This window comes from Anopheles gambiae, chromosome 2 (assembly GCF_943734735.2).
Source record: "Anopheles gambiae chromosome 2, idAnoGambNW_F1_1, whole genome shotgun sequence".
Lineage (NCBI taxonomy): Eukaryota > Metazoa > Arthropoda > Insecta > Diptera > Culicidae > Anopheles > Anopheles gambiae.
The window spans coordinates 99,065,380-99,081,400 of record NC_064601.1 but is presented as its reverse complement, the minus strand read 5'-3'; the positions used below and the strand labels follow the sequence as shown (position 1 = coordinate 99,081,400).

Genomic DNA, 16,021 nt, shown 5'->3' with positions numbered 1-16,021 from the left:
CTTTTTACCATCAATGTTATCCCCATGTACCTGCGATTGTTTCATAGCAACCGACACGTTTTCTTTCAACCTCCCCTCTTCTTCGTCTCACACCTTGAAACACACCCTGTAAAAGCTCTTCCAAAGCTCCACTGCAACACTGTCGTAACTTTTCTTCTCTTAGTTTGTTTTGTTTTGTTTCTTTTTCGTGTTGGTTTCCCATTTTCACTTGATGATATTAATAACTAACACTCAAACGGAATGGTTACTTGCCACATCACATCACTTGGTTTTGGTTTTCTCTACAGCAACACAATTTTAAAACATGTTAGTGTGTGCCCAGTTTGAACCTTTGTGTGTTTTTCAGTAGCCTGTGTGTGTGTTGTTTGAATAATGTTTCATTTAAATTTAAGTTTAAATCATTATTTCTACTTTCAAAATTGTTTTAAGTTCTTGTTTTATTCTCATCTCATTGCCATTTCATATTGTTTCCTTACATTCACATCATTTAGTCATCTTACTTCAGGCTTTCGTTGTGTGCTTCTTTCAACATATTTCTAAACTTTAAGTTCGACGACACTAGTCGATTATTTTTATATGTTTTCGATAATCGTCAACGTTCGTCCACATGTCTAGCGTAAAAGTTTACGATAAAATTTACGATTTTTGATCCTCCACACAAAACAACGTTCGAAACAACAACAAATTTGCGCCCATATTTCATACTCTACGATCTAAAGTTAGACAGCCAAAATGACAGCCTATTTCGCTGCAGTGCTTAACAACGCCGCCCAACGTGTGCACCACGTTGGCCGCTGGCCGTAAAATTGAGTTCTTTCACCGAATTTTACGATTTACGCCGCCCGCCCTATAATAGCGTCTCGCCAGTCTATTAGAACTCGCGCTTGCTCGAGCGACGTTTTAGAACGCACACAGAGACTCCCCACACATTTCCTGCTTGCACAAGTACGAAACAATCTACTAGCTGCCAATATAATAGGGTACGACGTGTGAAGGCATGCCCTGCCGCCGGTAGACCATTTAACACCAGGCCGCTCGCTAAACGTGTCCACAATTTGGTGAAATGGCAAAGTTTACGAGCTGTTTGGCGCTTTTTTTTACGACTGCGCCTTTTCACTATTATGTGCTCGGTGTAGGCACTCTCTCTCACTCTTTCTGTTCGTGAATCGTCGTCTTGTGGGACATTGTGTGCACGAAACGAATCAATGTTTCACGCTGGTCGTTGCAGGAGCTTGACTTGGGGCGCTTTAAAGCCCGCACGGAGGTTGTTCATCTTGTGGGTTCACTTTTTGTCATCCATTGCCCCGCGTCTAGACAAACTTTAGTTCCTTTGCGACCTGTAAATAGAAGCTTGTGTAATGAGGTATCGAAATGGTCCGGCCTGCGTGGTCCACGGCTACGGAGAGTTGTACCGGGAAAGCACCTTAATGGCTGTTTAGTTACCAGCTCGGAATGGCCAGGAAGGACATCGTTGCCCACAGTTGATTGGAGAAACATAAAACCCCGGGTCCCGGACTCGGTTGTTCGAATGCCATTAGCATTCGCCGGGTTTTTGGCCGTTTCTTTGTCAAGTCGTTGCGAGCAAGACACACGGCGCTGCTGCACCTTTCGTATGCGTAAAGCGTAACAAATACTGCTGACGAGAGAGATCCAAACGACACACTGGTCGCTCGGCAGAACGATGTGATCTCGGTGACCTCATTTAGTGAGAGCGTGCAAGCCCCAAAGAACCACGGGATCGATTGAACTGGCTGGTAACCATCATGCTTGCCGGTGACATTACCATTATCGCTGCACAAGTTTGGTTCACCAGCTTTTACAAAGCCACACATACACACACACATACACACGGGGTTACAGGTTTTCCAACCGGGCTGTTGCTTTGTTTCGTCCTCCTTTTTCCGTTCATCTCCGGAGGCTTCACAGCGCTGACGTAAAGCTCATGCAAATTGAACCACCCCTGAACCTGGCGTCTGGCGTCCAACAAATCCAATCAAACGGTCAACCACAACAACTGCCGCCGCCACGAACATTCAGTAATAAGCCGCCAGGGGACTCGATGTTCTTGTATTCTTGCCTCCTTCACCCGGAGACAAATATGATGCTATAAATTTTTCCTAACGAAAGGAATCCATCAATATCATCCACCGAAAAAAACATAAAAAAGCGAACAACAGCACAACAGGACAGCCGCACTCCGAAAGCAGAGAATGGAAAACATTTTTAGATGACATTTTTCGGCTGCAAAACAAAACTCTAAAATATGACGGGCTCCGGGTTTTTGCGTTCACGCTCCGGGAAGAGCAGCGCAAAGACAATGGGCTGTGTTGCTTTGTCGTCAGAAATCTCCCACCCCCAGCGGGCAGAAAGCACAAAGCGGGCGAGCAGCGGGAGGAAGTTACAGTGGCCGGCAAAATAAAGTGGCCACTACTTACATTTTTACATTTTTCTAATTTTTTTCGTTAAAAGTGAAGCTATCTTTGTGTTATATTTTTTTAAACAATCTTCATTCTTTGCTCTTAAATGTGCAATCAAAATTTATTGAAAAAATCAAAGGTTTACCAGTACCAAAAATATTTTTAAAAAAATTAGTCCAAATCACACTGACAAAAAAAAAGTGCCCACTATGCAAATCGATCAAACTTATCGTTTTTATCGTTTTGTTTTGACAGATTTTTTGTTGACATGAGGTGTTTAGGCAAGCGACCGGTTGCATGCATTAGCATTTGGCATTGAAGTGGATTCGTACTTTAATTTTGGACAATTTGGCTCAGTTGCACAAAATGGAAAACAACACAAAACAAATTCCTCTGGCTGTCCGAAAATTAGTTGTTCGCGATGTTCAGAACGGGGAATCACATCGAGCTGTTGCTGGCAAGTATAGCATCAGCAAATCAGCAGTTGGAAAAATCTTTAAAAAATATAGTACGTTAGGTTCAGTGGTAGATCGCCCAGGCCGAGGTAGGAAGAGAATAACAGATAGCAAAACAGACACCAGGATCGTGCGCGAAGTGAAGAAAAACCCTAAAGTAACAGTCCTTGAAATCAAAAATACACTTCAGTTAAATATATCCGATCGAACGATTCGCCGTCGCATCATAGAACAGGGGTACAATAGCAAATTAGCCAAGAAAAGACCCTTCATCAGTAAGGCTAACAAATCAAAACGGCTCAAATTTGCTCGAGAGCATGCGGATAAGCCGCTCGAGTTTTGGAAAACTGTTCTTTGGACAGATGAGTCTAAATTTGAACTGTTTAACCGAAAACGGCGGTCCCATGTGTGGTGTAAACCAGGTGAGGAGCTTCAAGAGCGCAACATCCAAGGAACGGTGAAACATGGAGGGGGCAATGTTATGGTTTGGGGGTGTTTTTCTTGGGGAGGGGCAGGAAGCCTGGTGCGAATCAACGGCATTATGACAGCTGATACTTATATTACCATCCTACAAGAAAATTTAGAGGTATCTCTAATAAAAACAGGTCTAGAAAATAAATTTGTGTTTCAGCAAGATAACGACCCCAAACATACCGCGAAGAAAACAAAAACTTTTTTCAACTCATGTCGCATAAAACCGCTTGAATGGCCTCCACAAAGTCCTGATCTAAATCCCATCGAGAATTTGTGGGCCATTCTCGATGATAGAGTGAAAAAAACTGGCGTAACTAATAAAGATAAATATTTTGAAGCCCTAGAGAACGCCTGGGAAAATCTTGACCCAAATCATATAGAAAATCTAGTGGAGAGTATGCCAAAGCGCTTGCAGTTAGTCCTAAGATCCAAAGGGGGGCACATAAAATATTAAATAGTTGTTGTTTGTGTTTAATAAATCAATTTGTTGAAAATAATTCATGTGGGCACTTTTTTTTGTCAGTGTGATTTGGACTAATTTTTTTAAAAATATTTTTGGTACTGGTAAACCTTTGATTTTTTCAATAAATTTTGATTGCACATTTAAGAGCAAAGAATGAAGATTGTTTAAAAAAATATAACACAAAGATAGCTTCACTTTTAACGAAAAAAATTAGAAAAATGTAAAAATGTAAGTAGTGGCCACTTTATTTTGCCGGCCACTGTATACAATGGCAACAGATCTGTCATATTTATGTCCAAATAATGTCCGTCGGGCAAGCGATTATCTGCGCTGCGTATAGGCGGTGCGTTGTGTGTGAAAGAGATGGAGGAGGGCTAGATGAGATGGGTTTTATGATTTGTCGATGCCGGAGGGCAGTCTCAATGCGACGGCTGGATGCTACAGGCGTTGGTGCTCGTTTGTAGTATAGGTTATCAAGCTTATCATTAGCAGATAATTCATTGACATGGCCCTTTAAACCTGTCGCGGTGTCTTAGTGACTCAGTGCGGCCCGGAAAGTATCCCCAAGTACATAAATACAAAACACGCCATACCGAACGATAAGGAGTGAATTTAATGGGTTTCTTGCTAAAAATGAATTTTTTTTATCGATTGAAAACTCCCCAAACAAAGAACATTGTTCTGTTGTTTGTAGTTTATGGTACTTTTCCAGACTTTTTAATTTATTAGTTGGATAGTCTCCATTTTCAAGACAGGTCTATGGATTTATTAAAGTTTAAAAAATAACTAAATCTTAATAACTTTTTGAATATTATTGTTAAATGGCGTTTTTCTAAGTACATCAAAGTGAATTATAAAATAACTTTTTTTTTGTAAAATATCAATGAACAATTTATGTTTTATTTTCAATTTTATCTTTATATCAAAACAGCATCTAGAACTACATTTTCACATTTTGTGTGCAGAGTCATATTCTTAAGCACACATTACCTTCAAAAGAGATCCGATTAGTAAATTGATGATTTACTTCCCGCTTTGTAGATGATGTTTTTGATACTTCGTAATGCTTATTAAAGCTGCTCGACTTGCGAAATGATTTTAATTGCCCAAAATTGCCTCTTTTCGCTTGTTTTGCCGCTTCCCAAGATGTGAAGACATTTAAATTAGCTTTTACGGCCGAAACCGATACACCTCGCCAAACTCGTACAGCGAGGATGAACTTTAATCTAGGCCCTTTGGGTTAACCGAGACAACAGCGCGTGGATGATATTAATGGAATTGGTTCACCCTCACCACGCTGGTGTCTAGCTAGCTATGGGCTTTTCGTCTTACCTTTCCGCTCTCACACAGTCACTTCCACTTGTCAGCCGAAAAGTGGCCCTGAAAAGTGATCCTGCATCGTTTAGTCTCCTCAGCCCACGACCGTGTAAAACAACGGAAAGCAGCGCTGAGCAAGCTTTTTGAGATGCTGGTGGTGCCCAGGCGTTGCTTATTTTTGGTACGCTCCGCACGCAACGATAATGAAGTAGCGCCAAGGGAGCGTGACTCTTCAAAGCATCGCCAGCCGTGTATGGTTTCCCGTGTGTTCCGAGCGATGTATAAATCTCTTGCAAATTGGGCATCATCAACCGACAGAGGACACACACACCAAAAATATATGGTCCATTGTTTTTTGGGTACCGATTTCCACGAAACGTACATTCTTTTTTCCTCGTGTTCTATGGGTTAAGCTTGTTAAAAAGCGTCCTCAAATATGACATTCCTTCTCTACCGCAGGAAACAGGTGATGGAAGCAGCTGCCGTTGACAGGCACATTCAACACTCTGCTGCACACTAGACGCATCATTTAAGCTCCCGCCAAGGGCACGGGCGGGGCTTACGGGCGCTTGGTTTGAGCTGGAGGTCATCCAGGTGTGTCACCTCAATCCTTTCACGAATGGGGCACGGATATGACAAGCTTAAACCAGGGGAAAAATCTCAACCATACCCCGTAACAACATGCAAAAAATAAGCCGTGGTAGACAGGCTCCAAACACCCAACAGTATGCGAAAAACACACGGCAACGAGTTTGGGGGTTACGGGTGACATTATGTCGTGCAATAATCAACTACTAACCGTAACGACCTTTACGCGACCCGGTCTAGCCTAGCGTGAGGGAAAGCGCTGACTCATGGTCTCTTTTTTAAACCATAGCAACGATAACCGTTGTCGCCTGAAATTGGATTCATTTTCCGCTAGGATGGAATCCTTTCCAGCGAATAATTGCATACGATACTGGCGAGATAGTCTGCCAGACATACGGAGCAGCTTTGCATTGAAAAAGGGCACCGGTTGGTACTGAAAAATGTATCTACTTCATTGATTAAGAATTGTAAAATAAACCATATAATATTTATAAAACATCAACCAACTTGCATACTGCGAGCAGTCAATCACACGACACTCTTCATACACTTATTGAGGTATTTTCTCCATTTTGCTCCTTTATACACCATTAACACCGACCTTAACCACTGTACCGGCGCCATCAAAGTGAAGCCATAAAGGCAGATTTGAAACCATTAAAGCACGGTACACTTTGGACTGCTTCGGTACCGCAGCGTAAGCTTATTGCTTTTAAGACAAGGCGAGACGGGATTAGGGCACACACTGCTGTCACCTTATCTACAGCTGGTTTTCGTTGATGTTGCCCCGTTTTATGGGTTTGCTGTAAAACGTAAAGGGATACCGTTCGACCGCAGCAAATTGTCCATCGCTCATCCATTTGATCTGGCCGGAATGGGAAGCGTTGCGGCACGGGGTTAAAAGGGTTAATGAGTGTGCAACTATTACCGTGTCGTTTCGGTGGTTGAAACATTTCCCTCCACCGGTTTTGGTTTCCCGCAAACATTAATCTCGCTTTAAAGCTAATCGGGCGGAACGGTTCATCAATTAACGGTGGTTGTTAAAAAAAAAGCAGTTTTATCTCTATATCCCGGGATTAAATTATAGCTTCGCCGTGCTGTTGCCTTGACGCTTAAATCACTCTTAAAATATTTACCATTGCAAAATGAAAGCCCCCGTACGGACCGGTGTGCTCGCGTGCGGTGCGTCAACATTCCACCGTGATTTACTTCGGTGTGTTCTCGAGTGCTGCTTTCCGATGGGAAGACGATTGGGAGTGATGTTTTTTTTTTTCGCTCCACTTCCATACAGCCGGCTCGTGTGCTGCACACGCCTGATGGAATTTATTCTGCCAATAATTAAATCAATTCAATTCGTTTCCAATTGTATCACGCCGAAGCTATTAGGCCGCAAACCGTAACAAACAGATTTCCAATTTTCCACGCCCAAATGCCAGTGTTTTGGGGTTTTATTTTCTCTGTGCGCTTTCTTCTTTCGGTGGGTTGGTGCGTTGTTTTTCCCGGATTTTTTTTTTTTGCTCACTCGCTCTTTTAGCAAACATTTTAAACCATAAACCCGAACGACTCGAGGCTTCTTTCTCTCGGTGTGTGTATGTGTATGTTTGTGTGTAAGTGTACCCACGTTTATGCCCCTGGGAAAGTGCAAAGCGAAACAAAGTCATAAACCAACCGAAAACACCCAGAAACCCGAAAGTCCATAGTACTTTCTCAAGGCGGGTTTTATTGAAAAATGTGCCAAACCGCTCGGAGCGCGAGGTGAGCTGTGAGGCAGGAGTAGCGAATGTAATTCAATCAACCAATTTTATGGCTGTCTGCCAAAACAGTGCCGTGCAAAAACGTACCCCGAGCCGGCCACAATCCGATCATGAACGGGGAAGTGCTTTGCGTAAAGTTGCCATTTTTCGGTGTCTGTCTTATTCCCTTTATTATTCTTTGCTCGAAACTCGCTCTCGGTGCTTCGTGTGCTTTCAATGTATTTTTTTTTGTTTTACATGTGCGTGTGTCATTATTTTTTGTGATGTAGTTTTGTAGCTTTTAGGCCCTTCCCTACGAGATTTCACTCCACCCGGCAGCGATATCCGGTTCGTGCCTGACTTCTTTAACGAGCTTTAATGGCCATGGACCGTCGGCACTGGTGCGGGTTTGGCACTCTAATTCGTGGAAGTGTTGTTTGAAGTGCAGAACGAAAAACAAAGTAGCTAGCAGAAACCATTCCCGGCTCGTATTATCTTACACATGTAAGGTAAGGTTCGATTATTCAGAATCATGCACGTTTTGCCGTTTGACATGGAGACGCCTGGTGCTGCACGTGGCAGGGACGCCAGATGGAGACGCCCGGTACCTTACTTCTTGAGGGAAAACAGATGGAGACGCCTGGTGGCGCTTAACATTACACGTTCCAGTCCATTTTCGTTTCATTCCGAATGGAATATTGCCGACTAAATCCAACCATTTACAGTGACCCATTTTTTATCCCGAACCAGTCTACCCTCAATAAATGCAAATAAACGGCTACATGCCCGGGTAGAGCGCATGCACTGCCACTCAACCCGAGGTCAAAATGGTCGGATAAAAAGGTGTGTAGCTGTGTGTAGCGATGGTGTAAATTTATTCATAGCACCCATGTACGGTGCTCTGATCCTGTGGTTGTGATTTGGTTGTTCTCATTTTTGGGGGTGTTTTTTTCTGCAATTAAATGCAAATGATGTGGTTTTGATGGGTTTCTTGTGATTGGGGAGTGTACATATACAGGCCCTATTGTTGTGTGAGAATTTGTATGGCAAAAGTGCTGTGAAAAATTAGTAGATCATCAATCTGACGCACGCTACAGCTAGGATACTTAAATTTGCCATCGTAAGTAAGATATTGCGACTGTTAAGGGAATGACTACTTGGTTCTAAAATCTTGATTTTTATAAGCACTCGAATAAGCACCAGGTGTATGATATGTGCGTGCTACTCGTGCATTTTATCGACAATTTTGCTCGTTCTATATTTTACACTCACCAACCGAAACACCAACCACCACAATACATAAAATACAAAATCCCACACACTAAATCTTGCGCTTCGATGACCGTTTGGAGGATAATAAAAAAAATCACCACACGTTCGATCCCAATCGATCGTGGTGCCATAAATTGTAGCCACAAATCCCCACACAACAACAGCAAGAACTGGCCGGTGACCGGTGCGCGGTGGTGTGAAAACCCGCTTACCCATTTTTATAGTGTTTAATCTTTGGGCCGTGTGCGGCAACAAACGTGCACGCGCGTATCCGACCGTCCGATTATGTACGATTCGTGCGGGATTTCAGCACCCTCCTTATTGTACGATTGTGAAAAATGGGACCGATCCCTTTTTGATTGCGATGTGTCGTAAAAACACCACCGAACAAGTCCCCGAACTCCTTTAAACCCCCCCGGTCAAAAACGGGTGCGGAATGGATTATTTGACCTCGTAAAATGAGCGGTGTTCATGATGGGCGCTTTTGCCGTGAAGTCTACCATGCAGAGAGCAAAAAGTAACCCATTTTGCAACGACACATCGCATTGGCATTGGCACGTCGGAGTATACAGAGCATTTCGCGGGGTTAATAATCTACTTGCATATGCGGGCTAATTGTGTTAACGCATGCGAACGGATCAAGCCATAAAAGAGGAAACGTTGGCAAAATGTGGATGTTGTTTTACGTGCAAATGAAACCCTCGATATAGCAGCAAAAAATGCACTCACTCAACCCAATGGCAGTGTAAACAGAACCCCTATAAAAGAACTCTCTGTGAACGGTTGGGATTTGGGCACGTTTTATGATCTCTCTGTAGTGACCAGCAGTGCAAAACCCTGGTAATCAATGTTCATTATCAAATCGAACACGTGTTGTTATGGCGTATGGCGATGTTTCATTCTGCTTTCCTGCCAACGACCAAACACCGAACGATTGGATCAAAAATCGTAAACATAAATTCTGTCCGTTGAGATCAATGTTCTGTTTGGTTTTGTACGTTCGATGTACCATTTTTTTTTTTTTGTATTTTATTTTATTGACTACCATCCTTCACAACCATGCAAACAATGTTTTCCATGCGCCATCGGAATTGATTCACTGCATTCAATGTGTCATCGGCATCGATTATTTAAATTCCACCCTCCTTCGCCACAGTGAACAAAACCACACAGTTTCATCCTCCCTAGCTGTGTATGAGTGTTTCAGTGTGTGTGTGTGTGTGTGTGCTAGCTGCTCGATTCACCGTGTGGATGCTATCGTTGTTGTGTCGTACTACTATATCGATGTAATTCCTGTTTTGGTTACGCTTACTGTAAACGTGTGTTTTATTCTCTAACTCTCTCTCTCTCTCTCTCTCTGTGTTTGGCTATGTACATTTTAGTTACATTTAAATGTCTGTGTGTCTGTTGTATGTGTGTATGTGTGTGTGTGTGTTTGTTTTGTATCATCACTGATTTCTATCTCTTCGCAGTAGCAAGCTCAACCCGACTCAGTCCAGCTGCAACACATGCAACATATCTAACCATCTCCCACCTCGTTCTGTCTAAAACGTGTCCCGACTCTCGTACGGTAGTGGCCACCCCGTAATGTTTCATCGCACAGCGAGACAGCGTGTTCCTTACTGTTCCGTACCTTGGTTTTATGTTTTCCCCATTCTTCACCGTTTTCTTTCCCTCCATACTATTTACAAAGGCTTCGGAAAAGCTCAATAAATACCATCTTTAGCTTTATAACAAAGCTACCGTCAAGGGTTGGCTTTCCTTGGGCTTGATACAGGATTTCACAAAATCGGTTGCTTCTCTCTTGCATTCAAATCAATACCAAATGAATTCATATTTAATAGCATTCACTCACCTCTCGCAACTAAACTTCTTACCAAAGTTGGCCACAACCGCCAGGCAGCACCGAAGCAGCATGCAGTCACGCGCTCGAAGTGACGCACAAAGCCACAAACCACTCCACAAAGCGGCTCAGGTGCTTGTGGGCAAGAATTAATCCACGGGGAGTGTAAATTACAATTTTAACACCCACAATACAACCACCGCCAGCGCACCGCCAACCGGCAGCAAACGAACTGCACGGAGCAAATTTGAACCGACCTCACTGCCCGCGTGCTGTGTTTAAATTAAACAAACTTCCTATTATCCCGCTCCACCGGTAGTGGTGCAAAGTGCAAACACGAGTTTCGCAACGCAGGCTAGCTCGACCCCTTAAACTGTCCGATTTGAAGCTGTACTGTACAATTGAATTAATTTCCCCCCTTTTCCGACAAACTGGAGGCCGCGGCGGAAGCAAACGAAACGTGCCACTACTGCACGATGGCATGGTACGGAAAGTGTCTGTGCTGCAGAAAGATGACTCCCGAATCGAGCAGTAAATGCATGGATTCATAACCATTTATGTGGTGGGACCTGCATTGGAGAGGGTGGCAAATGATTTGCAAAAAGATTTGCCCCAACTATCATCCCCGTTGGGTTAACTACATACCAAAAATCTTGGCAAAACTACTTTCCAAGCTCTGTTTCTCTCTTCCTTCTTATCGTACCACTTTCCCGCTACCGGAAGGGCAACGATGTTGATGCTAGACTAAAACCAAACCGAAAACCCCCGGACGGTTCTTCCTGGTGGCGGTAAATTATTCATAGACTCCAGACCGGATACTTTGATGCGCATAACAAATAAGCGCCCCGGTCACCACTTTGCCACACTACGCTGCGGGTCAACTGTGGTGAAATGAAGGAAAGGGGCTGACTGTGTTTTTTTTTGCATTCACTTCCGTTTCCGCTTCACCGTGTGTTTCAGTTTTGCTGTCCTTTTGAGCTGTGGAGCTGTGGTGCGCTAAGAGCGAATGAAACGACTGGAAATAAAAAAATATATAAAATGCTCTTGCGCTTTCCCACCAGGACCACGCTAGTCCGAGCCGAGCCGAGCATTCAGCTTAACCCCGTCGAGCAGGAAATGAAACTTAAAAACCGTGAGCCGGCCCCGCAACGCAAAGCATCGCTGAATTATTGACCAACTAGTTGGAAACGCAATACGCAAGGGAAAGCGTGGAAAGCTCTTTCACTACGCTGCAGCTCGCACTTCGGGAATGCAGAGGCTGAACTTCTTCGTACGAAAGAACGCTAACGCTTCAACCCGGTGGGCTGAAGGAGCGAAATGGTGCGACGGCTTCACAACTTTTAAAGCACTTCTAGCGCGGCGAAAAGATAAGCACAGCAACACAAACTCTTGGGGATGGCAGCGGTGTCTTACATTTTCGCCCCACCCGGGCGCGTAAAACACACTCCAATCGAATCGCTTTCCCTGCTAGTGGGAAGCAAGTGTGCAAAAGCGAATTATACCGTGCAAATATTTGCCTGCTGACGTATAAATCATCGCAAAGCCGAGCTGCCGGAGCCAAGGCGGAACCGAGTTGGCTGGCTTCCTCCTCTCCTGCTATTGGTGCGTTCGGCCCCCTAGCTCCAGGGGGAAGTTTGAAAAACATCTTCCATACCGTGCACGCACCCGGGACGATAGACATGTTTTGTCCAAAGACAAACCGGACACATCCCCCCGCAGGGGGAGTGCCGCTCAATGGAAAGGGAAGCGTTCCGCTTGCTTATTACTTTCATTACCTGCTAACTTGCCGGAAGGTTGTGGGACTTCCCCCCGGGTTTTGTGTGCACAAACAGTGCTGTAAATACAAATTACACAAAACTCTCCGAGTAAACTTGGCAGTGGCTGTGCGGTTTGTGGCGGGGCGGTCGGTAAGAAGATGTATTGCCGTCCAGTGTACTGTGTACGCTGCGAATGGACGGACGGGCGTGCTGTGAGCAGCGTAAAACTATGGGAAACGATTAGCCATAGTGGTCAGTGATTGTATTTCTGATTGCAATGGGGTACGTTAGCCAAAATTGGGTTTGGTTTTGTGCGAAGAGAGGGAGAGTCTCGTTTCACTTAGAGCGTAGTACGTGAAAGTTAGCTCTACATCAGGAAGGAAACGTAGCACAGAATGGACCACTTGTTTGGCTTTGAAGATCTGATGTACACTTAGGATGAACTACTTGATTTGGATGTAAATTCATTATAGATGAACTAGCTCCGGAAAACATTGTTGAAAGCTCAAGCAGTTGAGTAGGAAGCTTGTATTTTTAGGAATTTACTACGATAAAAAATTGGAGTCTTTTTAGTACAATGATGTGTGCTAAATACTAATTGATGATTATATGATTTGTACTAATTACTAATTGATGATTATATGATTTGTATTAATACTAAATACGAAAACGAAGTATTTGATTTACTTTTTGCATATTTCAATTGAGGTTGAAAGCGCCTTTTAGAGAGTTTGCTACGTTTTATGAGTTAGTGTACAATTTAAACTTAAGCTGGAAAAAGATTCGTCTAAACATTCAAGCTCCAAAGAATTAAAATTTAGATCATTTTTCTTTGGATTGATTGTTTCGGTGCCAAATGTAATTCGAAGAACTGCAATCTTAAAACATAATAATCTTTATTATGGTGATTATCTGCTCCAAAAGTGTGATAACAAATTCAATCTGCTGTACTAAATAAACCAAACCATCATGCATCGTCATCACATGAGCTGCCGCAATCGATGTAAACAGCGTATGTCGACTATTTGTCGACAAACCGCCAACCAGCTGTACTAAAATTCACCGTGCTTGCACTCTATCAATACTATTCGTGTACTATACAACATACTAGATTACTCATAACACTCTTTCTTCTATTTTCTCTTTCTCCCATTCACTCACTATCACACTGTCACTCTCTCGCTCTCGCTCTCTCTCTCTGTCTCTGTATCTCTCTCACTCTCGTCTCTTACTTTTTTGTTTATCTCTGTACTAAACCCAATATATGCTGTCGCATCGCGTATAAAATGTGGTTTACATCTCGCGGCTACACCGCCAAACTCTTTCGGTCCCCCCATCCCCTCTCGGTGTACAAAACATATGTTCGATATGTAATTAAATTGTTTGCATAATTGATAAAAAAACCCACCACACACACACACACACAACATAACAAATATGTACACCGTGCTACACTACACAAAAATTGCATACCTTTTGGGGTTTGTACGAAAAACCGCCACCACCCAAAACCTAACTTACCACACTTGTTTGCGTACATGCACAACGCCCCGTCCGACCGCACATTGTACCGTTCCATCTCACGAATATTTTCACGAATGTGTACATGGACCCCCCCCCCCTTCCCCAATCACTCCATCACACCGAGACACATTTTCACACCGTTTCCCAATCGAACCCTCGACCACCCTTTCCACCCCCCCTGCGTCACGGCGGCTCCTCCTCCTCCTTCCAAATAGCTAAAGTATTTCGTGGCACGTAAAAAATTCCGCGAGGCACAGAAACCGTACGATGTGAAAGATGTTATGGAACAGTACACTTCGGGACATGCGGATCTGCTGACCCGCGTCAGGAACCTACAGTTTAGGTGAGAGCACTCCTTCCTCCTTTTTCTATTCCGCATCGCTATACACTGTTTTTTGTACTTCCGTTTTTTTTCTCTTCTTTTCTTCTCTTCTTTTCCATTGATCCATTTGCTCATTTTGTCGTGTATTTAAAGCGGTTTTTTTTATTCTTTCATTTTTCTTTTCCATTACTTTTGCTCTCGAACGGTTGTATACTGCCCAAAGTTTTTCGCGTTTACTTTCTTCTGGTTCCCAGTTTTATATCTTTCTATTCAGCTCTCCTTCTCTCTCTCTCTCTCTCTCGCTCTATCTTCCGCTCTTCGTTACTTATACTTCATTACTTTTTTTCATGTTTTTGCCTTCGATTGACCTATCGAGCATCCAATGGCTGCAATAGATTGTTTCCGTTTCGTTCGCTTCTGTGCCATCTCGCTGTGTACGATCGGTCTACGAGCTGATGCAACGATCGTACCCTAGCCGAATGCTAAACTTTTCCAGAAAAGCTTCCAAGCTACGTGCTTTATTTTGTACCCAAAAACAAAAAAAACAAATGCCATCAAATTGTATTCTTCACTGCTCGCGTGCGATCCTGTCATACGGTGGCGAATGAGCACGTTTGCATCGTTTCAACGCCTCTTATGGCTCTTTTTCAATACGCATTTCCCTTTTCTCAGCATCCCTATGAATGGCTGATTTTAAATGAAGTTTGTAATGTTACTTTCTAATAGTTGTTGCTCAATGATCCTTCATGCCTCAATGAAGGGCAACTAAAAGTATAAATGTTGGGCTGACTTGTTTTATGTTTCCTCTTTATTTGTCACACATATTTCGAATCATTTTTATCGCAAAACAATAGCAAACGCAAAGCAGTTTGAACCATTGGAGAATTAATGCTCAGTTATTTCTTATGTTCATTATTTGTCTGTATGTGTGTGTGTGCGTGTTTTTTTTATGTTCAACCTTCCAAACCAATTCCATATGCGTTACTACCCCTCTTAGGCAGTTATTTCGTTGTTTCGAGATTGCGTGTTTACAGCTAATTCGAACTGATTTGTCGTATGTTTTGTACAAAATTATAGCCGTCCGTATGTTTTGTTTATCGCCATTTTTGGTTCCCCCTTTCAAAAACGTTGTTATCAAACCCCAAAACCAAACCAATGCGTTAATAAATCAGTTACCTTATTATATGCGTAATCAGCAGCGTTTGAATGTGTATGCTCATTTGCTTTACTTTGCGATTTGAAACGTTGGTATTGTTCCGCTCAGCCAAAAGCCCTGTTGTACTTTTATTTAGAATAGTTTTTTCCAATCATAACGCGTGATGTGTGCGTCTCGTTCGTTAACAATTTTGTTTTGTGTTTGATTCATTTCGTTGAAAGTATAATGAAATGTATGATTATTATTTCTCAAAAACCAAAAACCACCACCCCTTACAGCGAATAGTTTTGAATGTCATTGATGTATTTTCGTTGCATTTGAAAGACGTATTGTTTTTATTGATTATTTTCTTTTAAAAATACCAGTACAGTGTGTGTGTGTAGCACCGGTTGTCGTTCATCTTATCCATTTTTATCTACAAGTTGTGTAAAATGTTTAAAACCAACTGCTCATAAAATCCTTCTCAACCCGCCTCAACCGAACCTCCTTTAAATGCGCTTGTGAGCGAAATAAACTGTTGACCAAAACTAAAACACAACAACATGTTGTTTGATGTTCTTTTTCATTTGTCTTTATTCTCGATGTAATCATTGTAAAGTGTATTGTTTTGGTATTTATCTTATAAGAATATTTCATATACGTAATACTCCAGTTGTATTGTGTCAATTATCGTACAAGAAAGCTTCCGGGTTTATTCAGC

The 16,021-nt window shown here is 42.7% G+C and overlaps 1 protein-coding gene across 22 annotated transcripts in view; it reads left to right on the top strand.

Moving 5' to 3' along the window:
• The window catches only part of LOC4576494 (potassium voltage-gated channel subfamily KQT member 5), a 263,147-nt gene that overhangs the window by 221,790 nt on the left and 25,336 nt on the right, over positions 1-16,021 (top strand). For 3 of the 22 annotated variants that reach the window (XM_061644905.1, XM_061644913.1, XM_061644924.1), the window contains one exon: positions 14,059-14,186. The exons of the other annotated variants lie outside the window; for them this stretch is intronic. In XM_061644905.1, the coding sequence (XP_061500889.1) occupies positions 14,059-14,186 (128 nt within the window). The remainder of the gene's footprint in view (positions 1-14,058; positions 14,187-16,021) is intronic. 22 annotated transcript variants of the gene reach the window in all.